The sequence below is a fragment of the Vulpes lagopus genome, chromosome 23, assembly GCF_018345385.1.
Source record: "Vulpes lagopus strain Blue_001 chromosome 23, ASM1834538v1, whole genome shotgun sequence".
NCBI lineage: Eukaryota > Metazoa > Chordata > Mammalia > Carnivora > Canidae > Vulpes > Vulpes lagopus.
In genome coordinates this window covers 39,399,521-39,427,449 of record NC_054846.1, presented here as the reverse complement: position 1 = coordinate 39,427,449, position 27,929 = coordinate 39,399,521, and the positions used below count along the sequence as shown (strand labels likewise).

Genomic DNA, 27,929 nt, shown 5'->3' with positions numbered 1-27,929 from the left:
TGGTACCTATGATATAAAGTAGTCATGTATAATAACTTAGCGATAGTTTAAAATAAATACCCAATAATATTTTTTGTAGCACATGTATTAAATATTATTCTCATAAGATGAGGTTATATGTTAACAATTGATGTCCACATCCTTGTTAGTGCTTCTACACCCAAAGTCATCTTTGTGAAAAATATCATTTTTACCTATTAAATTGAAATAGTTTAATTTAAAAAAAGAGAGAATGAGAAAGTTGAGTATATGATCTGAGGAAAAATATAGGAGTAGAGAGAATTATTTTGTTTGGTCCTCAAATACAAAGTTTATTATCTCCGGTAAACTGAAAACCATAGAAGTGCCATGTAAGACCAGAAAATATAACTTTAGTCTGTAGTATCTCCTTTGGAACTCCAGTTCAATCAGTTGTATCTCACTGAATCTTTTTTTTTTTTTTTTTCCTGAGATGAAAATCCTAGCTATTTCATTTCACTTGATAATTCCTGTGAGTTTCCTTCTTTCTAGTTATTTGGGAATTGAGAAGATTAATTAAAATGCTTTTACAAAAAAAAAAAAAAATGCTGCTAATGTCACTACTCTTTTGAGTGAAGAATGATAACTTTGACCACTCCGATGTCTGGGAGTTTAGTGTAAGAGTTCCAATTTAATGCATTCATTACGCTCTTAAGTTACATAATTTTAATTAAATATATTAATTGCTATTTTCATACTTGGCAATCGCCTACTCTGGCTATCACTCAAAACCAGACAACTCATTTCTTTGTGTTCATTCAAATATAATTAGAAGTTTTCTTTAAAAGCCTCTACTAGAGCAATACTTGATACTACATATTTTATGGTCTTACATGGTTTTTAAAAAAGAGAACACATAAATGCAAAACAAAATGATGCATGTGGCATTTTTTTTTTCAGTTGGGAAGTATGCAAGTGATATGAAATCCAGAAAGACATTAGCTTAAACTAGTTAAAATTGTATTCCCCGTCTTACAAAAAAAGAAATCCAGAGGTGTAGCCCCAGGGATCATAGAAGAGTTTCATGACAGGTTGTTTCCTTGGGCTCCTTTTAGTTTTTTCCCCATAATCCTCAAAACAGGACTGGTACCTTCAGTCCCAGGATGGAGGAAGAGTAAGGGAGAGCATGGCCCTCCTTCCTCGAGGACCTTCCCTAAGAGGTACAGACCACTGTGCTCTCATCTCATTGGACAGAGCTTACATTCCCGAGCCCGGCTTTCTGATTGGTCATTCTTCTTTTTATACATGCAGTGGTTAGTACTTTAAGATACTTAATTTCCAAGCTCTGTGGCAGTCTAAACCTTGGAATTACTGCAGTTGATTCAAACAGTAGGAATGTACTCATTTCATTAACCAGGTTTATTTTTTCAGTCTTACCATTTCTATTGACTGTTTTTATAAAGGCAAAAGTGAAATGGAATTTTCTGAAAATTATAAAAGCATACCTGTCCCGCTTTGATCAGTGCATCTGAGCAAATCGTCACCGGCTCTTTATAATAATATTGCCCTCTATACAGATTCCATTTATTGGTGGTACAATCATTTGAGATTTTTGCTTGTTATCTGCTTCATCAAGAAAGATTCAAAAGCATTTGTGTGTATGAACATGACATGCTCTTGTCGCTTCTGTTTGATAATAGAGATGAAAGATTTATTTTTCCAAGTATCCTATTATAAACATAGCCTAAAACTAAGCATAAATCTTGAAAAAAAATATAATAAATGCAACTGTAATGCCATTTCACAGTTAAATTATATAAAATGCCATTATTAGAGTCATTAGCTAAATTAGCCAATTTGATTAGGAAATTTGGGTTAATGCAAAGTTCAAATATGTCTCCAAACCAATGCTAATTATTTTCAATTGGGAAATCTTAAATGCATAAATACCTTAGGATAAAATTGAATATCTAAAGTTGATAATATTTTATCTCTGAGGAAAGCATCTTAGTTTCAAAGTACCTACATGTGTTAAAGGACAAGCAAACAAAATTCAGAAAAACATCTCAATTTAAGATGAGCATGTTTTTGTTACTATAGTAGTCCCAGCTAGGGGGACTTATCTATGAGGGATATGTTCCAAAACCCCCAGTGGATCCCTGAAACTGGGTAGTACCAGACCCTCTAGAGGTTGAGTGTGCCTTTGGCTCAAGTCGTGATCCTGGGGTCCTGGGATAGAGTCCACATCAGGCTCCTCGCAGGGAGCCTGCTTCTCCCTCTGCCTTTGTCTCTGCCTCTCTCTGTGTGTCTCTCATGAATAAATAAAATCCTCCAAAAAAAAAAAAAAAAGTAAATTAGGCACAGTAGAGGTTAAAAACAACAATAAAATAGAACAATTATAACAATATACCATAATAAAAGTTTTGTGGATGAAGTCTCTTTTTCTCTTCACGGTATCTTATGATACCATACTCATTCTTTTTCTCCTTGTGATGATGTGAGATGATAAAACAGCTACCTGATGAGATGAGGGGAATGATTGTAGGCCTTCTGAGCTAGTGTTAGGCTCCTGTTGACCTTCTGATGATTCATCAGAAGTTAAGATTGCCTTTCAACCACAGTTGACCATGGTTGACCATGAATGACTGAAACTACAGACAGCAAAACCACGGATGAGGGGGAGCTATCGTCCTCAGGCCATAGGACGTGCAAATTATTTTGTGAATCATTGCCTGTAAACACTTTGTTATCTGATTTATTTTGATTACTAAGTATGCTTGCCCAGGAAATAGACAAACTATTTATTACTGAAATATTCTCAATAGTATAATCTTAATTTTAAGTTGTTTTAGCTTTTCATTTTCCAGAATGCTTCCTATATAGATTGTCATTTAATTTCTATGAAGCCTGTCATTATTGCTGTTGGCAGATTTAAGTGATATAAATTTAAATGATTCAGACTCAGTTTGAGTTTTTATATGCATGGCTTGATCTGTCTGGAATTTCATTCCCTGAATCCTTGACTTCTCTAGGAACCTCACTTGACTTGTCAGCCTGGGAAGGTGTTCCTTTAGTGTGTTCCCCAAAACACTTTATACTTTATTTACTCTGTCTTGGGACTGTTTGCTTGTCTGTCTTCACCAAGAGATGGTTCATTCAAGAAATATTTATTCATTTGGCGGGGGGGTAATCTTATTGTCAGTGTTTAATATGACAGGAGTAGGAGTGCCCCAAATTATGCTTGATGAAATCAAACAAAGGAAAGGAAATTACTATTTTTAGTATTTCCCTAGTTTTAAAGGTACATGACTCTGTAAACCGTATCCTGTTTTACCCGTGTTCTGTATAAACATTAGCTCACTGACATCCCGTATATTCTTGAAAAGTGCACTTTTCATATATTGATAGGCTTTATTAGTACCAACTTTTGAATATCTCAGATTTTAACCATTTTGAAAGACCTTTGAGAGCTTGAGGGAAAACATAGCTTTGCTTGAAGATCTGTATGCGTCTACAGTTCTACATAGAGGGCAGTCTTAGTACAAAGAGCCATTGACCATTTGTGCAGATGTACTGCTAAGAGTAGGAAAGTCATGCTTTTTCTTTTTAATTTTCGAAGATTCCATTTCCCTTTTGCCTTTTTTTAATGAAAAAAGTAGAAATGATGATAAAGTAGATTTTTCTTGAAAGATAATTCAATCCCTGTAGCTTGATTTCTTTTCTCTATTCTTTGCATAGTTCACGTATGTGATTAGCAAGGACATGGAGACCTTATTTTCTGAAGAGATGTATTGCAGTCAGTACATACAAGGTGTAAAATATGGTGGTATCTTAACTTCAGCGCTATTGGTATTTGGTACTAGATAATTCTTTATTTTGGGGGCTGTCTTATGTCTTCTAACATGTTTACATCTTCACCGGCATCCCTGGCCTCTACCCACTAGATGCCAGTAGAATCCACCGAGATATGACAACATAAATGTCTCCAGGCATTCCCCAGTGTTCCCTGGGGGATGGTGTGGGGAGGACAAAAGTCATCCCTGAATGAGAAATTCTGTGCTAAATAAATGTTCCCCATCTATCTCTGTCAATATTTAGAGCCGGCTGGGGGTTTGTATGCCTATTTACATTTAATGTTTGTATTTAACTCTGTCCAATCCACTGTTATCATCAGTTTGACTGGTTTTCATTTATCAAGTGTCTAGATTATTATGATTCTTTAAAAATGGCATTTTACACACAGGGTTGTTAGGGGAGACTGGCATAAAGCTGGACAAAACTTTTACAGGGAAAAAAAAAATTCCACGTGCTCATTGGTGATTCTTAGAATGTATGATCACAAGCAGATTTTAAAATAGCTGAAAGGATTTAAAAGAGGGCATTTTGCTGTTTTGTGTGTAGGGGGAGGTTTGGAAATGAAGAGTTCTAAAATTTACTGTTAGAATGATAGTACTATTTAGACTCAGATGTACTTTCTTCCTTTGACTAAAACAATATTCTCTCGGTTTCCCCAATTTGTAGTCTTCTTCACTGGGTGCTTAATTTCATTGTTTATCAAAGATAAATCATTAGGGGAGAAATATGAGAAGTGAACTATTTTCTTCTATTAAAAAAACTATATATATATATATATATATATATATATATATATATCATCTATACCACAGATATGTAAAAGTGACCCCACCACTTATTCAGAGATCAGTAACTTTTTTTTCAATTTCTTCTCAAAAGTCACTTCAGCTTCACATTAATGTATGGCCTGAGCTAGTTTCCTTAATCATAAAGCAACCTCATGTAAAATGAGTAAAATTATTTCTCCTCAGATTCTGGCTTGATGGTATGTTAAAACGTGTCTTTATTTTTGATATATGTAGGATCCAGAAGATTTCATTGACATATCAGTATGTAAATAAACCATGTCCTCAATTTATTTTATTTTATTTTATTTTTTCTTGTCCTCAATTTAAAACAGTTCTGGAAAAGCCTTTGGTATGAATGATCTCTTCCAGTGTGGATCCTCTTTTATCACCAGATTTCTGGGCTTCAGCTGTAGCACACTTCTCACTAGTTGTGTGACCTTTGGCATGTTGCCGAACTTTTTTGTGTCTGAAGTCCATCTCTAAAATGGGGCTAGTAGTAATAGCCCACCTTATCAGGTGATTGTTGAGTAATCAATGAATGGATTGCATGTGGCCTACTTGACACACTACCCAAAATAAGTTTGACTTTTGTTATTTTTACCATAACTATTACAATGTATAGAGTTTCTAGTTCTCCGTCCTCTCTTCAGTACATAAAGAATGGGTTCTGTAAATGTGGCAAACAGCAATAACAACAGAAGCTTGGGTTATTGCAGTGCTAGAAGTAATGCACTTTCATCCTGAATTGCCAGCACTGTGTTGGATTCCTTTTCAGAGCATTGATGCAAGTGAGTGTTTTACAAAATCTGGAGAGTGCTAGAGCAAAGGGGAACATACGCTAGTATGCATGTACCTCACATTCAATTACTTTCTTTACCCTTTTTTTCTTTTAGGAAGGGTGGGGGATTTATTATCAGAGAAACAGTGTTCTTGTCCTGGCTTTGCCCCTTATTAATCATAAACCCAAGAGTTATTTGGTGCATTTTCTGAACCTCTTTAATTCCTTTGTAACATGGACCTGATACCACCTTTGTTGGCTAAGTGCTGCTTATCGCAAGCCTCTGCGGATGTCACTTGGACTCTGTGAATCTTCACTTGTCCTTTCGTGAGCTGGGCCAGTCTTGGTCCTCCCTCCTCTAGCACAGTCATTTTCCACACCATTTATTTTCTTATTTGCCTCCTCCAATAGATTGTGCATCCACAGGCTAGTGCAACTCTGTCTTGTTCACATTTGCCACATGCATGCTAGGGCATAGTTGATGCTTAGTTAAAATCTTTAGCCATGAGAAATCAGCCCCAGCAGCCGTCTGACTTGGACTTAGCTCCACTGCTAACTTTATTCAGAGAACATAGTGAGACTCTCGGATTCAGAGAGCTGTGTGATACATGATCCTCTTGGACACTCGCCTGCTGCCTCACTCCATGGGACTAGGTTCCTCCAAAGAATAAGGCAGGCTGGACAGGACTGTCTAGGTGGGATGATCATGCTATTTATCATTTTCTCCTCTTTGTGTATTTTTTGAATTGGGAAATGACAGGAATATAATACGTCTGCTTTGGGGAGCCCATGAGGCTGAACTCATCAGCTTGCAGGGTTTATGGGTTTCCGGCACATTGTCAAAGATCTGTGCTTATCGCCTCATGTTAATACTGTCTAGCCTAACAGCATATTTGCCCTTTAGAAATGTAATTATGTGGAGACTAATTAGTGGGCTGTTGGAGTTATTTAGGTGACAGTAAAGATACAAAGGACTGACAGAGCCATAAGGATAAACCTTGAGAGGCAGAGTAAAGAAAAAAAAGAATTGGTGGGTTTTGGAGACTTTATAAAACATGGAGTTGTATGAGCAAAAAGTCAAAAATGATACAGGTTTCTGATTTTAGTAAATGTGGTGGATGACAGTGCTGATTGCTGAGGAGATTTTTTTTCTTCTTTTATTTATTTCATTTGTTTATCTTTTTATTCTTGATCAGGAGATGCTCTTTTCAATTTTGGAATGTGTTGATTTTGAAATTCCAATGAGTACTGAGATTGATGCAGCTCAGTAAGCTGTCAGAAAGAGATCTGGATGTCAGGAGAGCAATCCTGCTTCAGAATTGAGAACAGTCAGGACACCTGGGTGGCTCAGGGGTTAAGTGTCTGCCTTTGGCTCGGGGCATGATCCTGGAGTCCTGGGATTGAGTCCCACATCGGGCTCCTTGCCGGGAGCCTGCTCCTCCCTCTGCCTGGGTCTCTGCCTCTCTCTCTCTCTCTCTCTCTGTGTGTGTCTCTCATGAAAATAAATAAAATCTTTTAAAAAAGGAATCAAGTACAGTTATTATATATACAGTATATACACGCATATGCATATATATGTGTGATGTCATACAGAGACACTATTGGTGAAGAAAAGAGAAGAAAGACAAAGCCCTCTGAAGCACCAAATTCTTTTAAAGGACTATATGAATGCTCTTCAAGAGACACCTCTATTATTCTCTATAGGATGGTCCCAGATCAAGAGAACTAGGGGAGACTGGTCTCCAGGAAGCAGAAGATGCAGTTTCAGGAAGGAAGAGGAGTTACATAGTCATGAGTTCTGTAGTTGCATGGGCCATTCATATGAGCACACTAGAAGGGGAGGGGTTGATAATTAGAGCCATAACTGGATTTAGGGGTAAATGGGATTTGAGTCCTTAGACATTTACACTATAGATTGTTCTGAAAGGAAGTCTGAGTCTGATGAGAAGAACAATAATAAGTGGTAGTTAAAGGTGGATATAGGAATGAATACAGGTTATAGAAGGTTTTTTCCTTTCTGTGCTAAGAGGCACATGAACATTTTTTTGTATTTTTAAGGCAAAGGAAACTAATGGACAAAGGGATTGAGGATATTAGACAAAGAGAGGCTCACAGAAGGATTTTGATTCCTTAAAGTAGGTAGAAAAAATAGGATTAAATATCCGGATCATATTTCTCCTCTGGTGCCATTAGCCTTGTATCAAAGGAGAAAGACCTTGTTATCTGAATCTCAAAGGAAAGTGATAAAAGTAATTAATGTTGTAGATAAGTTTCTGAAATGAGATAATGTATATGAGCTTAGTTAACTGGAAATCCAGCATTTTGTCAATAAAATTATTGTTACAAAGAAAATTATTCCTTTTTTGAAAAGCAGGTGAGTATTCCTTCTCTTTAGCAGTTTCACCTTTTAAAATACAGATAATCAGGTCTTTACAAAGAATATTTCATATCTTTGTCACATTAAAAGTTTTTTAACATTATTGAAGTATAGTTGACATACAGTGTTAATATTAGTTTCAGGTATATACCTACTTTTAAAGACAGTTGAACCTTTTCACAAACTCTTGGGTACCGCAGGAAAGTTTGTTTCTCGCAGCTAAAAAAGTATACTCAACAGCAAAGCGTATCAGTTTCATGATCAAATTAACTGTTGCTCAAAATGTTTTATAGAAGTGTACATTTATGTATCTATGTAAGTGATGTTAATGTGCTTTGGAATGGTTTGATCTATTTAGATGACTTTTAAACAAATATTAGAATTAGTGAGTTTAGAGTACCCAGGTGGCTCAGTCTGGTTAAGCATCCGTTCTGGATTTTGGCTCAAGTCACGATCTCACAGTTGTGGGATCAAACCCAACATCTGGCTCTTGTGCTGGGCGTGAAACCTACTCAAGAGTCTCTCTGCCCACCACCACCCCCATCAAAAAAAAAGAAAAGAAAAGAAAAGAAATAGAATAATTCTTGCTAATGATACAAGTGAGCAAACATTGATTTGGGAATGATTTTCTTCAGGTATTTTTTTCAGTGCTGCCCATTAAATAGAAAGCTGAATGTTTAAAAAACATTCTATAAAATGGTACGTTTTTATCAGTAGCCTTCTCATTTTGCAAAGGCCTCAGCAGCTGGCAAGTGGATCCTACAGTTTGAGATTGTTAAGTACTCAGGCCTAGTAGAGGTGCCACATGTCTGTGAGATACCTGCTGATTACAACAGAACAGGCATAGGTTAAAAGCCTCTGAGAGACCTTTTGGACTCAGTCCAATTCCCTGACACTGTATTTTCATAGATAGGACTATAATTGATCCTGATTAGGTCATGAGGATGGGGTCTGGAATGATGGATAATCCACGTGGCCACAGCCTGAGGAGCTTCCTCACGAGGCCTGTGGGATCTGAAGGTCTGTAGTCAAAAACATGTCTCACAATAGTGAAGTGAGATTTGCCCAGTGTTCTGAAATTCAGACTTATTTGACCAAATCCAGGAAATCACAATGTGGACAACCTTTAGTCTTTTACTCTGTTCCTTTATGGTATCTAATGGCATCTAATTAAATTCGGACTCTCTTTATCCTATTGACCCAGATTACCTTTTGCCTTTGACCAGTATTTCCCCAGTAGTATGGTTAGGGGGAGAGTCACCTCATGTCCTCATGTTTCAATAAATAAATAAATATAATATATTAATTATTATTATTATGTATACTATATAATAAGTATAATAAATACATATAAATATATAAATCTATATTATAAATCTATAAATATATATATATATATATATATATATATATATATATATATATATATCACTGCCTTAGACAAGTTTCCTTTCTGAACTGGTGAAAAACTGTGCATGCTCCAAGAAGAAATCCAGGTGGTTTGTCATTCCAGTGGGAGAGAAAAATTGCCGGAAAGGAAAAAGTTCACTGGGGGTAAAGGGCTCTTTGAAATACTTCTTAATACTTTCTAATGCAACATAAACATAGCTGATACCTCTCCAGTATTTTCTCTCCTGAGGAATCATTTCCTTCTATTAAGAATTTATTTTTATCGTACCGGGTCAGCATTTTTATAGCCCCGCTAACCATTTTTATTTTTGAAGTATAAAATACAAATTTGTGGTTTGATGTACAGTAACACAGTCCTTCTCCAAATTTCTCTTTTCCTCATGCAGAGGGTTACTTCTACAGGAGAACAGCAGGTTCGCAGAAGCATTACATTATTACAAATTGGCGATTGGAAGCAGGCCTACACTGGCTTGTAAGTAATATGCAAGTCCTTTCAAAACACCTCTTTTTTTCCTTATTTATCCATGAAAATTATCTTGCTGACTTATAGCCTCAGAGGGAAATAAAACCTTCCTATTTCTATTTCTAAATACTTATCAGATTATGAGTGAGCCTCTAATAATTACATGTCTCTCCATTCAATCATGTTTGTTTGTTTGTTTATTTTAAAGATTTTATTTATTTATTCATGAGAGACACAGAGAGGCAGAGACACAGGCAGAGGGAGAAGCAGGCTCCATGCAGGGAGCCCGACGTGGGACTCGAACCTGGGACTCCAGGATCACAACCTAGGCCGAAGGCAGGCGCTGAACCGCTGAGCCACCCAGGCGTCCCCTCAATCATGTTTTAATACCCATTTATCATTTTTAATATATTAAGATAAATACAGCTTTTATTCATCCAGAGTTTAAGATCAAAATTTCTTCAGCTCTTCAAGGGCAAAGACCATCCATCCATTTTTCATTGACACCTATACTCCTTACTTCATTGTTGTTCCCATATATATTTGTTTCCCAAGTTTTCATTTCTTCAATTTCTTATAAAATCAGAAATGATCCATAGAAGCTAAAGTGGAGTAAGATAACTTTATTGTTGTCACAGTGTACATCATCTTCTCACATTTGTATTTCCCATTTTTTCCTCCTCAGCTGCATATTTAAACACCGGTATTATTCTCATGAACCAAGGAAAGACAGAAGAAGCCCGACGCACGTTCCTCAAGTGTTCTGAGATCCCTGATGAAAACCTAAAGGACCCTCATGCACATAAGAGCTCAGTTACCAGCTGTCTCTACAACCTGGGGAAACTCTATCATGAGCAGGGACACTACGAGGTCAGGCCCAAACCCCACCCTTTCTCTTTCTCCTGTGTTCTTGGTCCAAGACTCCATGTTTTTTCCTACCCTGCGATCTCATTGAGAGACACTTTGCTCACTTAAGTTAATAGGAGTTTTTATTAAGAGTTGTATGGTGAAATTCATTTGGAAAAGAATCTCTGCTAAATAAAACTTAAGATTTCTTTCCTATGAATTTCTCAGAGCACCGGTGGCTCTTCTACAAAGGGAAATAACCTGCGTTGTTTCTCAAGCTTATTTGCTTAGTCTCTTTGATTTTATGATCCAAGAAACAGTGTTATATCCAGTGTTTGATGTTTAAAAAAAATACATTGTTTGTAATCTGGATATTAAGGAAGTGAATTTGGTGTTAATCCTACCGATTTATTTTGGTTCTTTCTGTAATAGTAATAAAATGAAAATTTATTTTTTTAATTGGAGTGAGAGGAAGAGTACTGGAGTTGGGATGTTGTACAAGAAACTGGGAGGTGTGTGTACCCTTTCTGTCACACAAAGCCTGCCTGCATGGGTTTTTTTCTCTCACATTTAAAACTGTTCCTCCCTTTGTGTCTCTCAAACCCATACTCCTACACCATGTATACTAAGACTACAATATAAGGATAAAGATACAATTTTTAAAATAATTACATTTCATAATTTCAGTGGATCTCAATAGCCAGAAGATTTGTTAGTTGCTATTTTATTTTATTGGTTACCTGGCTTGAAGTAACTATAGATTTTAGATGATTACGGGTAACTTCCAAATGTAAACTTTACCTTTTTTTAAAAAAAACTAAATAATCTATGTGAACTGGAAAATTTGTTTTAAAATAAATGAGCATTGGCAACATTTGACTCCTTGTTAAAGGAGTCTAAATTTTTATGTGGCCCTCTTTACTAAGTGGGTTGAATATTTTCATTCATGAAATTGAGGTAGTATGATATCAAAAGACAGCTCAATTATTTTCCCCTGATGAGCCATTTAGAAATAGCAATGGAAGGCTTTGATTTTTAAAGGATGTTGTCATTTTATTTGTAGTGAATATCCTTGTACTTTGTCTCTTTCTCATTTCCTAAATTAGGATGCCCTTAGCGTATACAAGGAAGCAATTCAGAAAATGCCGAGGCAGTTTGCTCCACAGAGCTTGTACAACATGATGGGTAAGTAAAATCTAATATTTTAACTTACATTTTGGGGACTCGTGAAGAAATTAAAATATGTGCTCTGTTAAATAGAATTCAAATAAATCGTATCATTGATCCTCACACATATGCATAAAAACTTATTCACAGTTGGGTGATTCTTTCAAATGCTCACAAAAGACACTCATTCTTTTATTATTATTATTATTATTTTAAGTAAACTCTACCCCCAGTGTGAAACTCAAACTCATGACCCAGAGATCAAGGGTAGCATGCTGTACTGACTGAGCCAGCCAGACCCTGACAAAGCACGTTTATTCTAATAAGAGCAATCATATACTGATTCTTAGCTAATCTAGAGTTGTTGCAAGGTTCTTACAAACCCATTTGGATATTGAGTATTAGCTAGACCCTAGAAATTAAAAATGGTGAGTAAATATTTTTTTTCTCAATGATTTATCAAATTCGTGAGAATATTTGATCATTACTTTCTTTTTTTTAATTTATTTTATTTTTATTTTTTATTTTTATTTATTTATGATAGTCACAGAGAGAGAGAGAGGCAGAGACACAGGCAGAGGGAGAAGCAGGCTCCATGCACCGGGAGCCTGACGTGGGATTCGATCCTGGGTCTCCAGGATCGTGCCCCGGGCCAAAGGCAGGCACCAAACCGCTGCGCCACCCAGGGATCCCTGATCATTACTTTCTTAGTCAGATTCCCCCAAATAAGCATGGCATGATATAGGGAGTCATGATTTTGGTGCTTATAAAAGATGAGAATAACTGAACCAACTTGTAATGGTTTTCATTGATAAGGTTTTGGATCACAATAGGTTTTTCAGAGTGTTAATTTAGAGTGATAACAGTACTGCGAAGAATGTAAATGTGCTACTACAATCATTACTTTTCCACATTGAATAATTTGTCCTCTTATTAGTCAGAAAGCGTGTAAGTTAGGACATGGAGTTTTCTAGGTGTAAGAGACCAAGAACTAGAATTTCTGATAAAATATTGCCTGTGATTGACCTGTGACCGCCTTGTAGTAAATTTTTACCATATCTATTTGATAGTAGACATAACTGAAGACTACCTATTGACTATGTGACTTGGAAAAGAATCCCTACAGTTTAAGATGCCCTGCTGATTGTCCAACTCTGCTATTTCTGCTTAAGGGAGAGAAGAAAAATCAGAGATTTTATTTCCAAAGCACAATTTGCAAACTCAGATTTTCCTTTCTCATTAACTTGATTAAGTTGTTTACTATTTCTATGCATATAAAATAAATGAGACTACATAATTTTTAGGATAATTTTATGCTTCTATATTCTACGATTTGAGAAATCATAGCTGTGTGGCTTGAGCACACACAGAAAATCCCAGAGCTTCCCAAACTAGAAAATACATGGCTAGCAAAGACCCTCACTTCTCACTTTCTCTTTTTCATAAATGAGGAAAAAAAAAAAAAAAAACATTTCAAGAGATAGAATGAGGCACAGGTCAGTAAACAGGAAAAAACCTATAATTTGGAAGAGGTCAATATTTTCATCTCATGTCTCTGGGCATCCCACCCCCAGTTAATTATGCACAATGGAGTGATTTAGTGCTCATGTGAAAGAGGACCCTGGGGTATTTTTAGTTGAGGTTTCTTTTCTCTTTTGTATAATTACTGCAAGGTAAAAATCTAGCTTCATTAAAAATACTTTTGCTATTACTCTCTTAAGAATTAAAAATTCTAGAGAATTAAAGCAGTAACTTTTACTCTGCAGCCTTTGCCATCAGTCTATCCACCCAGCACATGTATCCACCCATGTACGTGTCCACAAAGTGTGCCTAGAGTACTGATTTGCCCACTGAATTAACTTTTCTGCTAACACTGGATGATTATTCATGTCAAAATGAATATTAAAAGGATTATTTTCTCCAGGTTTCTCTAAGGAGGCACAATGGTTTTCGTTGATGATTTTATTTGTAACGCTAAGGCATAGGAAGGCCTTATTCCCAATTTTCCTGAATTATCGAGTGAGATGTCTTTCTTTAAATGAGGAAAGGACTCAGCTCCTTGGCAACGGACTGCATGTGGCATCTTTATTGTTAATAGGAAGTGTGATATTCACTATAGTTAGTGATTTCAGAAGATTCATTCTATTATTTTATGCAAATAAATTTGATTGAAAATTCAGCTGGTACCTTGGGATCTGTGTCTCATATGGTTACACAGATGCTGAGCACACACAGGCAGCAAACGATAAGTGCGTCCCTGGGGTTATTGCTTAGTCCTTTGTCTTATTTTTCATTATAGAAAGAGGTCATCTCTCCCAGACTCTGAAAAGCACTGTGACAGTTTGCAAGGGGAGAATCCCAATATAATTTAAAATTCCAGATTCCTTCCATAATTATGGTGACTGCCTTCTGTTTAATTTTAGGTGAGGGTCTATCAGCTGAGCAGGTTTCGTAGTTTCAATTGTTCACGAAACTATAATTTTCTCAGAGTGAGTTCACCTCCTAATCAAATGGGTGAAATCCTCTGAGTATTTGCCTTAACTCCTAATACATTTTGATTAGCCTCCATTTGACAAGAGAAAAAATGGCCCAGGAGATAAGCTGCCCTATCAGTTCATCAGTTTCATTAGGCTGTCAGCATGTGCTGATTATCCTATCAAGTTTATCAACAGCCTTGAATGTGTCTTCTAATTCACACATTTACATATTATTAGTGCCCTTTAGGGATCAGTGATGGATTATAATGTCTGGCTGGATTCAGCCTGTAAGTATTCATTTTTCTCAGGGCTCATTCATTGACGCTTTAGGACCACTAACCACCCCCACCTCCACCCCCACCCCTGCCCAAGCACTTGTGTTTATACATACAAACATTATCCTTTTTCCATCCTATTTTCTAGTTTATTTGGAGGTTAGGAGAAATAAAGGGGTATGTGTGAAAAAAATACAACTATATTTGAGTGTTCTTTTTAGTTTAATAACTCAATTCATGGCAGTGGCTTTAAGAAAAAAAGAAAAAAAGAAAAAAAGAAAACAAAACTCTCTAGTCCCTCATATTTCCTCTTCCTTTGAACGTTTCATGAGAAACTTCTATTTTGTATGCTACCTGCCAGTAATTGACATATCCTTAACACCACATGAGCAGATTTTTCCCATTTGTATATTAACAGAAAATGACACGTCTGATTAATTTGCTTCCCAATTTAATTTTTCTATATTTTATCCTAAGACTGTTGATTTTTTTTTTTTTTGGTGGCAATTTCTAAGTAACCTTCAAAAAAAATCCTATTTAAAATATATTTTCATTATTCTTTTGATTTCATAAGATCAAGATGATAGTAACAGAAACTGTTGAGAATGAAGCCATCCAAAATTATGTGAATTACAAACATAGCCAGTGATACAAAGCAGAAGATACTAAATGTTATTTTTATAAATAAATAAACTTTCACCTAGGTGGCTTTTGTAATTAGCAAAGTATTTGAATATGTGAAATAATAAGAGACCACACTGCAAAGTAACTACTAAAATTGATCCTAGCCAGTTGTATAAACATTATTTTTGTGGGTCTCCGTTGCCACTTGAGAGAACAGGTAAGGTTAAATGGAGATTCACTGTGGTGTGAAGTCAGATAACCCCAGCTCACACTCTGGCTTTGACCCTTAAGCTAGGTGACTTTGAGCAAAATACTAAACGGAAGCCTCAGTTTCCCCAGGTATAAGATGGCCCTATTAGGCGCATCAGTTTGAGGATTGATTTAGATAGTGAAAGTACAGCATATTGGACCAAATGCCCTACCTGGTGAGTGTTTCACAATATTACCTTCCATTATAGTCACTGTCCTTCCTGAGGGACTGTAAGCCCCAAAGTCTTTGCTTGTAGTATGTAAGTTCTTTTTGTATTCACCCACATACGTATGATTTCTTTGTACATAAGATTTTGGCCTAGTGATGGTCTTGCAATCACAGACAGTCAACAGGGATCACGTTTGGCTCAGGTCTGTCTACGTTAACTCTGTTAACCAAAAGTGAAACAGCATACTCAGTTAATGCCCAGTTGACTGAATTTCATTAACAAAATACACCCTCTAAATTAAAATCGTCTTATTTAGGCTAGAGTTTCTTCTCCTTTTCCTGCCATGACATATTTTTTCCTCTACACTTAGGCATATTTTTTTTTTTTTTTATTCTGACACCCATTGTAGGCCTTAATTGAATCTTGGTTTGTCCTCTTCTCAAATTATAGTTATATTTTAGGGTCTTAGAATGTTAGAGATGGAAGATTCTTATCTTAAAAATTCCTCCCGTTATAATGTATTGTATTTCACGAAGTAGAAGTTAACACCCAAAAAGTTGAGTTGATCTTTTTAGGATTATAATTTGTGTTAAAACCAGAATGGTAGTTTCTGGGGTTTTGTTTTTGTTTTTTAAGATTTTAAAATTTTTATGTGATCTCTGCATCCAACATGGAGCTCACATCCACAACCCTGAGATCAAGGTTTGCATGCTCCACCAACTGAGCCAGCCCCAGGGCCCCAGAAAGGTTGTATCCTGATTTAAATTCAGATGCTTTTTCTATTTAACCCTTGTGTGTTACTGAAATTGGCATATTCTTTACTATGTCAATATAGCTTTTATTTACCTATGTAAAAAAAAGCAAAATGTATTTAGATATAGATATAGATATATTTGTCTTATTCCTTGTCCAAATATATATGGAAAAACCTCTACGTTTTTACTAAAAATGAGAAAACACCTACAAAAATGAAATATCAAGATATTAAAATTTTTTAATGTAGGATAATTTTTAACCACCTTTAATTTTTCCTTTTTTGTCTCTATAATTGTTTATTTCCCTTATTATGCATATGAAAACATTGCTTTTGAATATTCCTGAGATTATGGAAAGCTAAATTAGGCTGTAACTTTTAATTACTTTTATCAGTTTGAGCCCTTCCAATCCCAAAGGTCATTTTGAGCCTATTTACTATTTAAAATAAAATTACTTGGCTTTCTCAATGCAAACTAATTGTTGGGTTAATTATATAAGCAATTTAAGCCATTTCATCTTGGTAATATATCTTGAGAACAAAAGGGCATAACATGTTGCCTGGAGTAATAGGGAATCTAGAGTTACTACTGCCTTGTCATTGCAGTGTATAATCGCTCCATTTAGAAAAAACTCTGTATGCAAAAAAAATTTTTTTAAGTCACAAGTGCTGGGTGGAGGTTACAAAGGTGATAGTGGTATGAAATGGAAATAGCCCATATGTTTCCTGTTCTTATGGAACTTTCTAGGTTGGTTCACAGTTGGTCTGGAGCTCTTCAGTACCTTGCCTTGATATGTAAATGCCTATAAATAAGATGGAAAATTATATTATCTAACCTTGAGAATATTTTGTCTATAACTGTAGCTTGCGCTATGTGGTCTGGACCAAACAAACCAAAACAACTAAACAAGAAAAATCTCTTTTTTATCTCTAAGGTGACACTAGTTGTCACAATTTGCATACATATTTATATTTTCCTGTTCTTTAAAAAAGATGTGTGTTTACAATGGGTAACACACTTTTTATGTTACAGAGAGATTGTATTTTCTTCCAGGGGAATGGCATGATGATGATCCATTGCTGTTTATTGCCTTATTTGCCTTTATTTTGATTTTATCATTTTGATTCTCTTAATCTGAAAATTTCTAGTTTTCTTTTTAATACACATCCCTATTGCTTCTAAAATCCCAGCTCAGTGATAGAAAAATATATTTTTCTCCAACAGTCTGCAACTAACAAATATTTTACTTATATAGATTTGAAATTGATGTTTTCTCCTTATATTCTCTAGTAAGGGAGGAATCTTTTTATTTAATTTTCAGTTTTGGGGCAGCCCAGGTGGCTCAGGGGTTTAGCGCTGCCTTCAGTCCAGGTCGTGATCCTGGAGTCCCACATCGGGCTCCGTGCATGGAGCTTGCTCTCAGCCTGTGTCTCTGCCTCTCTCTCTCTCTGTGTGTCTCTCATGAATAAATAAATAAATAAAATCTTAAAAAAATAATAATAACTTTCGGTTTTGTATTAAAAACCTCAGCTCTTTAATTACAAGAGATTTCCTTAAATGTATTTGAGCCAGTCAGTTAGAATGGGGAACAAAACAATAAATAGGAAACACAGTGAATGTATTAGAGCAATTTTGGAGTAAAAACTTGTCCAAATTTTAGAATTGTATTTTTAAGAAAGAGACTTGCGGAATAAAGGAGTCAAGTGTCATAAATGGCTAGATTCCTTACTCTCAGGTAAGAACTGACGACAAGATGTCAAATATACAAATATACCTCCTGAAAACAAAATGCAAAAATTCTTTCTTTTAAATTAACCTTAACTCTCCTTGAAATAAGGTACATTATATGCTGAATTCAGTTGGTGGAATGGCCGGAAAAGATTCTGTTTTTCTCTCAGCCTTCTGTAGGTTTTTTGGTTTGCTAGGTATTTTTTTAAAAAATTCAATCATTTATTTTTGCTGAATTATTCTAGCACACACACACACGTATGTGTGTGTGTTTACCTCACCTTGTTTTAGAATGCATGTAGCATCAAGATACTCAGAATAAGTTTTTGACTTGATGGTTCACATACTTAATGTTTTCTTCTGTGACTGGCTGTTCTTAAGTGTATTGCTCAAGGCATTTTGCATGCTTACTGTGAAAGAGATGGTTTTCAACTGTGTGAGATCTGAACTTCACATCCTTCAAGTGTGGAAGCATTAACACTCTGGTAGTGTTAAGCTTTTTATACCATCTGCTTCCTCTGTTTTGAGTTCTGGTGATTTTCCTACTATTGCTTCCACTGGCATTCTTGAAAATTAGTGAGTCAGCCCTACAGATATGAGTATGACCATATAATTGGGTTAGCCATTGATCTATGTGCCTCCAAAAAGATTACTGACTTGTAGTTTTTAAGATAAATCTATTTATTGCACTTTGATTTTTTTCATCATCAGAAAGGACAAGACCAGGAGACCATTGTTGGGTCTCCCAGTCCAAAAAAGTGAAATGTAAATTTGAGAGATTTTAGAAGTTCATTTTGTAAGATATGGAGCCAACAAGATAAGGAAATCATGAACTTTTGGCTGTGTATAAAAAAGAATAAATATATAAAATTCATAATCAAAATCATTAAGATTCTCTTTCTCCAAGTTCATTTTACATTATAAAACTGCAGTGGTTTAATTTTCTTCTTTTCACCATTCATTCTTGGTACAGATTCTACATTATGTGCTATGGTTACAGACATTAGTTTGCTAGGCATTAGTCTGTATACTGCAGAGGCCAACATCTAGTTCGGCTGCATTAAATAGGTAATATATTTTGTTTAAAGTTTCAATTAAACCCGGGACCAGAAGATATATGGTCCCTATGGGGAGTTTGAACACTTTCATGCCAATAGTAGGGTTGCTAAGAATCATGCTTGGTCTAGATGTCACTTGCTTTCCTGGAAATATGATATGAGACAGTTGATTATATTTCATTGCTATTAAAACCACATGAGCCCACCTGTTACATTAATTCATACTTTTGCCAGTTTAGTGGTAAAGGAAAAGATTGAAGTTTCAGAACTTTATTTTTAAATTGAGTTATAAGGAAACGAATATACTCAAATTAATACCTAATTATATCCTTATTCTCGGATTTCTAGAGTTTCAGTATTTCTGCTTGAAAAAAATATATTTTCTGATGCTTCAGTAGAAATAAATGAGAAAAAAAAAAAGCATATGTTTTGCTCTTTTATTGGGCAATATCCATGAAGTGAATCTTTTACTCAGCGGTAAATATGGATTAGATTATTCTTTTAAAAATGGATATGTTATACTTGAGAAATTAACTGGATTTCAAAATCTGGCATTCTTAAAAATTGCCAATTTTGAAAACATTTAGATAAAATTGATATAATCCTGAGTAAGAAGAAAATCTCATTATAAAGGATGTAATTTTGAAAATCAATGTGAAGGAAACTGTAAGTTACATGTATCTAAAGTAATACAAATAAAGTTTAAAATTAAACACATTACCTGGCTGCCTCAGTCGGAAGAGCATTTGACTTTTGGTCTCAGGGTTGTGAGTTTGAACCCCACATTAGGTGTATAGATTACTTTAAAAATAAACAAATAAATACACTTAAAAATAAATAAAAAATAAATGCATTACTGTGAGTGCTTCACTGTGTATGCATTTGTACCTGTTTTTCCTACTGGTTAAAGAGAGACTGTTTTCTACATAAAAATCTCATTTAACTTCCCAAATGAGTAAGAACTACTGTCATACTCAAATTGAATAAAGAATTTAAAAAGAGCATGCAAAGTTTTCTTCCAGATTGCAAGTCTTTTGCCAACATGTTACTTACGGGCATGGTGTTTTTGAACTGTTTGTTATAAAATCTTATTTTCAAGTCATCATTACAAATAGGATGAATTTTTAATTATCTGATAAATCTTAGCAAGTAATATTCATATAAAAATACAGTTTAAAATAAAGTATTTGTTATGTTATAGAGACATATTGCTTGATCTAGAAATACATGTGAAATACATTCCCAAGAAGATATGTATAAAACTAAAAATGCTTTTATTATACTCTTTTGATATTTTCCTGCAGATATTCAAGTTGTATGTCTTTCAATACTATTATTTTCATTAATTCTTTACAGGCTAGTACAACATTTATTCATTCTTTTTTCTTTCCTCTGTTGTAAACCTTGGTTTTTAAAACCCAGGTTAGCACTTCTTTGTATTTCTAGTGATCCCTGGTTATTCCAGATGTATTAAGCCATTTTATTTTCTCCATTGTATTGTATTGAGGACAGTATTGTATTTTGTGGGGAGAAGATCATCACCTCCACCAACATACAAATGAAAACACACAGTCTCAACTTCTGTATTTTGGAAAATTATGAGCATTTAACAGGATTGGCTCCAATATTTGTTGATTAACTATTTTCAGTGATTTATTTCTGTGAAAATATAAAGGGAATTGATTAGCCTGAACAGGTCCAGGACCCCAGTAGCATGTAATGAAATATTGATCCAGGCTCCTGGCTTTTTTCCAAGTTAAAAATTTTTTTTTTTAATTTTTATTTATTTATGATAGTCACACAGAGAGAGAGAGAGAGAGAGGCAGAGACACAGGCAGAGGGAGAAGCAGGCTCCATGCACCGGGAGCCTGACGTGGGATTTGATCCCAGGTCTCCAGGATCGTGCCCTGGGCCAAAGGCAGGCGCCAAACTGCTGCGCCACCCAGGGATCCCTCCAAGTTAAATTTTGATGGCACATCATATGTTTCCTCTATATAACCTTACACTAGAAATTAGGAACCTTTTTAACTTTCACTAAAATTTAAACTCTTTCTTGATGATTAGTTTTTTATTTAATAAGATGCATATTCAATTTTCTTTCCGTTACATTTCCTCTTTTTGCTCTAAAACTACCCTTTCTAGTTTTCAGCTTTTCTTAAGTTTGATGCAGTAGAACTTGGTGAAGTGTTAACATGTTGAACCTTTTCATAACCCTCCATAATTTAAGACTCTTATTTCATTTTACTTCTAATCCCTCCACCACAGTGGAAGAGGTTATTTAATTGTTGAAGTCTGTTGTCAGATACAAAACAGCTTCTAATTTCTGTAACCATTTAAATTTATTTTTTGCTGCTCTGTACAGTAGCTACTGAGCATTTCCCATCAGAACTAATGTATCTAATGCAACTGAACTGTGTTATTTTACAAGGATAAGATCAGGTTGAGGAAAGGATTAGGATGGAAATATAAGAGATTCACAAACTTTGATGACCTACAGTTAAGTTTATGACATATATAAATTTAAAAAAAGCCAGACTCCCTAAGGTTTCTATATTAATGCCAATACAGTGAATTAAAAAGTGAGAATAAAATCACAGCAAGTTAAACTCTTAATGTAATAGGCTCCTGATGTCATATGGTTCTTTCAGACCACAGATTCTAGAAAAAGGAATTACTTGGAAATTTCTCTTCAGTGACATTCTTGGTAAAAATACAACATTGAAATCTTAAGTTGATACTCAGTATGCTCAATTATTTATCAGAAATTTTTCGAGACTCTTTGGAGCCAGAGGCTTTCTGAACTTAGGTTAGAGGAGAGACGAAGAGTGTACTACAGGGTTTTCTGTCTGGCTCTACACATCTCACAGTCTAGCTTGAGATCAGGAATAGTATACTTGGAAAGATAGGTATGTAAAAAAGGGAAAGGAAGCTTTAATACATGAACTGAGTACTAATCTTGGACAAGGAAACTCATTTTTCTAGAAATTTGCCTGTCAAATCGATTCATACATTATAATTCACTTGCAATAAACATTTCAGAAAGACTTATCAAAAATTTGACAAAATGATTCTAAAATGTATCTGGTAGACATAACAGGAAAATAGAGTCAAGGGGGGTTAGAGAAGAATAATGGGAGACATGCTCTACTCAATATTAAAATATTAGAAAAACCTCCAGTAGTTAGAGCAGTGTTATATTAGTATAAAAACTGAAGAACAGACCAGTGGGACTGAATGGAGAGCCTACACACAGATCAGAATTCTTAGGGGTTTTTTTGTAGATAATAAATGTGAAATTAAATATTGCGATGGAAAGAGCGTTCTTCATCAGGGACAATTGATTAAATAATGTTTGGAAAAAATAAAATTAGACCTGGATTCCACATTATATGGCAAATGTATTTCATATTGAATAAGTAGCTAATTTTAATAATACAATATAATTAGAATTTATATCCCTATGATAAAGAAGACTTCTTTATGCATAAAAGGCAGTAACAAAGCTACAAAGGCAAAGTCAACTTAATTTGCATATATAAAAGTTAACGTAGTTGACAGAAAAACCCTTTTAACTATTTTTTGCATATCAAAAAGAAAAAGAATATATCTTAGTTGAAAAATGGCTTAAAACTATAAATGGAAAAAATCATGACTTGCAAATAAAAAATACTCATGGCTAAGAATTTGTGGAAAAACTTTGTAAAAAATAAATGAATTTTCATTAAGAATTAAAGTAGGAACATCGAAATAATAGCATTTTTTTTTCTTTTTCAAATGGACATTTAAAAGTATTAGAATCTCATTTTGATGAGGACTTAGAAAAGTTGATCTTATATGATACTTGTAGAAGTGAAATAGGTACAGTATTTTGATGAGCTAACTTGGTATTCTGTATCCTGACCATTCAATTTGCTAATGCTTTTCAGCTTGAGAATGCCACTGCTAGGAGCAGCCAGGGTGTCTCAGTGCCGCCTTCAGCCCAGGGCCAGATCCTGGAGCCCCGGGATCAAGTCCCATGTTGGGCTCCCTGCATGGGGCCTGCTTCTCCCCCTGTCTGTATCCCTGCCCGCTCCCCCGTGTCTATCATGAATAAATAAGTAAAATCTTAAATTAAAAAAAAAAAAAGAATTCCACTGTTATATATGTATTCTAACATAATATTAACAGATATGTAAAAAAAAATGAAGACAGTTACAAAATAGGATAATTGCTGAAGTAAAGTACCTGTATAAAAAATTGGGAGAGAAATTTGAATAATAAAACATTGAATATTAACCTTAATGAGAAAGTTTAAGTTTTGAAATAATCCTATTTTTATTTAACATAGTAAAACAGCAGAAGGAACTTAAATACTTAAAACTAACAAAATAATTGATTAGATAATTAATTTTTTCAAAATTTAAAATAAATTCTAGAAATACATCAGAATTCTACCACTATCTATGAGTAGTAGAATTCATTTCATTGTCTAAAATTATGATCTTCCAAATTTTATTATAAGCATCTGCTTATAATTAGATAAATACATAAATATTAAAAATTTTACAAAGGAACAATGGGACTTGATCTAGATATGGTTAGTCTTGACTATCTAGAAAATCCATGAATATAATAGTTCCTTTTTAATTAGGGTATTTGTCACAAGTTTGTGAAATGACTATGTATAAGACACTAGGCAGTGGGAATCTAAAATAATTATATCATTTGGGGGATTATGGATTTATTTATTTTTAAACACCTGCGGAAGGCAGACACTTAACTGAGTGAACCACCCAGGTGTCCCTGTTTTAGTGTTTTTTAAAAATAGGGAATTGGGAGATGTGAGAATTGGATGAAGGCCGTGGAAAGGTGCAAACTTGCAGTACAAGATACTTAAATACTGGGGGCGTGATGTATGACATAATGACTACCGTTAGCACAGCTGTATGGCATATTTGAAAGTAAGGAAGTAGATCTTGAAAGTTCTTATCACAGGAAAAATTTTTTTTCTTTTTTTTTTCTTTATTTTTTAAAGATTTTATTTATTGACAGAGAGAGAGAGAGAGAGCACAAGCAGGGGAAGAGGCAGAGGGAGAAGGAGAAGCAGACCCCCTGCTGAGCAGGGAGCCCTATGTGGGGCTTGATTCCAGGATCCCAGGATCATGACCTGAGCTGAAGGCAGACTCTTAACATACTGAGCCACCCAGGCGCCCTTGTTTTTCTTTTTTTAAAAAAATATGTCAGATGACGAATGTTAACTGAACTCATGTGGTCATCATTTCACAGCATATGTAATCAAGCCATTGTGATCTACCCCTTAAATTCACACAGAGTTGTATGGTTAGTTATATCTTAACAAAATGGCAAGACAAAAAAAAGGGGAATCTAAACTGAATCTTAACGCAGAGATATACGATCGAGCAGGGACAAGAGAAATAAAAGGTAACTAGCAAGTATGGGTAGTATGGCCCGTTACATACTCTATCCTTTATCTGTAAGCAGAGCTGTCCAGTAACTTGAAACATGAGAATCAGTGAGATCTGGACTATTACATCATCAATAATCCAGCATTCCTTCCTTTAAGGAGTTAGCCTTTGCCTGAGTTATTTAGACCCAGGGCTTTTTAGGGAGGAAGAGTGACATTATTTGTTCTGCGTCTGAAACTGGTTTATATCTGCTTGAAGCCGGCCTGGAGACATCCAAATCCCTTTTGTCTGCGAGGGAATCGGAAATAAATCTGGGTGATGAACCTCATCACTACATCATCACAGCAAATCTTCTCATTCTTATGAAAGTGCCTCTATTATGTCTTTTTTTTTTTTTTTTTTTTCTGCAGGATAAGAAGGAAAAATAGTCATCATTGCTTCTTTCCTCCTGGGTGCTCTAAACATTTTTTTTCTATTCTTGTAAGTTAAGGAGAATTACAGTACCAGAGAAGATAACTTAACCCTCCTTTCTCCACTCTATTCCTGATCAAGTATTTTCATTTCCTTCCTATTGAATGTAAAATTTTCTTTTCCTGTGGCCATTTCCTTCATGGTATTTTTATGATTTTAGTATTTTAATCAAGCTTGAAGAATTACATATATGTCATTCTCTCCTAAAACTAAATCCACCAGTGGCACTTTTCGCAGTTATTTTATCTCCTCTCTAATTATTTTTTTTATAGTTTTTGGACAGAATGGTATGGTAGAAAGAACCAGAAAGAACTCTAACCTGAATCCTGAATCTGGAATTTGCTTAGTTTTGAACATTGAACAAATCGCTTAGTCTCAGTGAACCACAGCCTCTTCATTTGTGAAATGGGACTGATGTAAATTACAGTGTACAGATAATATAAAAGTATAAATATTTCAATATGTTAGTAGGTATTCGATAAATAATAAACTTTGTATGGTAGGCAGCCTGATGCCATGAAGAAAAGCATGGACTTTAGAGCCATTCTGACCTTTTAGAATAGGATTGGTTTCTTTTTTTTTTAAGATTTTATTTATTTATTCATGAGAGACACACACACACACACAGAGGGGTGGGGGGAGAAACAGGCAGAGGGAGAAGCAGGCTCCCTCTTTGAATTGGGACTCGATCCCGGGTCTCCAGGATCACGCCCTGGGCTGAAGGCAGAGCTAAACCGCTGAGCCACCTGGGCTGCCCTAGAATAGGATTATTAACTGGCCTTGTGCAAGTCACTTATCTCTCATGAGCCTCCCTCCTCAGCCATAAAATGAGTATTCGGACCCCTGGTATGAATTAGAAGTGAGAAATGAGAAGCTTCTACTTTGTCTGTGCCAGGGCTGTATCCAGTTCTTGTCTGTATATTGTTTGTTCCCTACATCTTTATTGAGTCATTTTTAAAACACATTTAAATTTGCCCATTATCATTTTCTTGCATTTTAGGGTTTGCATCTTGATTTTATTACCGTTTTTATAGGCTCTTTTTGTGTTAAGATTAACCATAGAACTCAAGTGCATCTTATAGGATACATATTTCCCTCTTAAGAGTTGAGTAACATATGCAGCAGAAGCATTTTTAAAGGTCAACTATAGATTATTATTGTTCTCCCTTATTCCTTTAATTCAGTAGATAAGCCCAAGGCAAAATGAAATGATCTTTATGGTCAATGTATCACAAGGCTAGGAAACAATTTTCCAGGAATGAGAAAGAGTATAATTTTCCCCTGCACGGGAGAGTTGAAAAGTTTGTGATTGTTCCCTACCAGCAGGTTAAAGCATGTGATTTGAGGTCAGGTCGTCCTGGGTTTGAATTCCAGCTTTACCACTTCCTACATTTATGACTCTGTGTGTTTTATCTAGCCACTCTGCTTCTCAATGTCCTCATCTGTAAAATCCAGGTAAAGACATTCCTTAATAAAAAATGAGAGTCATGGATAAGGCAACTAATACAGATGTTGAATGATTTCATCTTGCAAACTTAATCTGAACAGTTACTTGGTAGTGGTTGAATGAGAGTAATGTGTGAAGGCTCCTCGTGGGTCTGAGTGAGAGAACATTCTACATGCCCAAAGGTAAAGAATGAGAGGAGAAGGTGCTCATAAATCAGACATTAGCCCCTATGGCTTGCTACCCTAATGCATAATAGTCAGTGAATGATCATCATTGTTATTACGGAGACACAATGAATGGTTATCTGAAGTTTTTCTGAGTAGTAATGAGTAGGACCTAAGTAGGCTGGTCATTTACATTTTTCATATACTTGCCATGATGCATTATTATATTCCTTACAGCCCTTTCTTATTTCCCCATCTCACAAGTTTTCAAATTAACAAGTTACTTATGAGTCGTTACTGAAGAAAATGGGCCAGCCACTAATTATTTAGCAAGTTAATATTTCATTTCAAAATAGCTTTTAATAATAGCTGTAAGACTGGAAAAAATAGAACACTTTCTGAAATGATTTTCAGACAACTTACATACACAGATTTCAATCTCAGAATCACTGTGAAATTGGGGTTCTCTCACATTTTTTGGTACAGAAAGCCTATAGTTTACTATTCTACAAGTTAGTTGAAATTTTTATAAATGAAAAGTAGAAATTATATTAAAGGTAATGATGGTACAGCTTCTAAAAGCTGACCTATGAGCACTCTACCCAAAGAACAATTTCATTGGCCTATTTCAGTCAGAATCTGTAATCCCTCCCATCATTCAGCTTAACTCCTAAGTTAGTCTATGTTTTCTACTGGCTTTAGAATCCCCTTTAGAGATCAATATTTGGGTATAATTGGGGTATAATATGTAACTTGTCATTAAAAGTACTGTTTGCTTTTTTGGGGAAACATTTGTTAGCTCAACATGGCAAAAAGGAAAAAAAAAATCTATGACAATGTTTTCATTTTTATAGAGATATAATAACAATACAAGATTACAGAAATAGGAAAATTAAAAAAAAAATTCAAGCCTAATCCTACCACCACCAACTGTGTTTTGTGTATTCCATTCCAGGCTTTGGTCTTTGCTTCAGTATTTCTTGCAGTGCACCCGAGCATTCTATTTAATCTAACCAAATTCTTCGTAAATGCAAATACACTTTAAGCTTTAGATTAAGAGAAAAAATTCCAGCTATCGTTTTTATGACAGGCTAGTTTAAGAACTGTTCTGAGAAGTAGAAACACATAGATATGTGTGAGTGGTATATACATTTTTGTGCATATTACAGTATTTTTTACTAACAAGCCAAGCAAAAGGCACTCAAAAGGTCAGGAGACTCAGATCAATTCAATTTATCAAATATATTTGTATTGATAGCACTGTGCTAATACAAAGAGAATTTGATTAAAATAAAAGGAAGCTAGTTCTTCCTTGAAGCAAAGATGTATAGCCAATGTGGGCAATACATTTAGGAAAAGCTTGTGATTATGCCTCTAAACAGCAAAAGCTATCATGATTATGATTACTTAAGCTATAAAGGTCTGCTTGACAAATAATTCAGGTTACTGGTCTTTTATCTGTTC

General features: G+C 35.0%; 1 protein-coding gene across 2 annotated transcripts in view; it reads left to right on the top strand.

Moving 5' to 3' along the window:
* The window catches only part of TMTC2 (transmembrane O-mannosyltransferase targeting cadherins 2), a 390,967-nt gene that overhangs the window by 234,696 nt on the left and 128,342 nt on the right, over positions 1-27,929 (top strand). For both annotated transcript variants that reach the window (XM_041738923.1, XM_041738922.1), the window contains 3 exons: positions 9,553-9,638; positions 10,315-10,499; positions 11,582-11,660. In XM_041738923.1, coding sequence (XP_041594857.1) covers positions 9,553-9,638; positions 10,315-10,499; positions 11,582-11,660 — 350 coding nt within the window. The remainder of the gene's footprint in view (positions 1-9,552; positions 9,639-10,314; positions 10,500-11,581; positions 11,661-27,929) is intronic.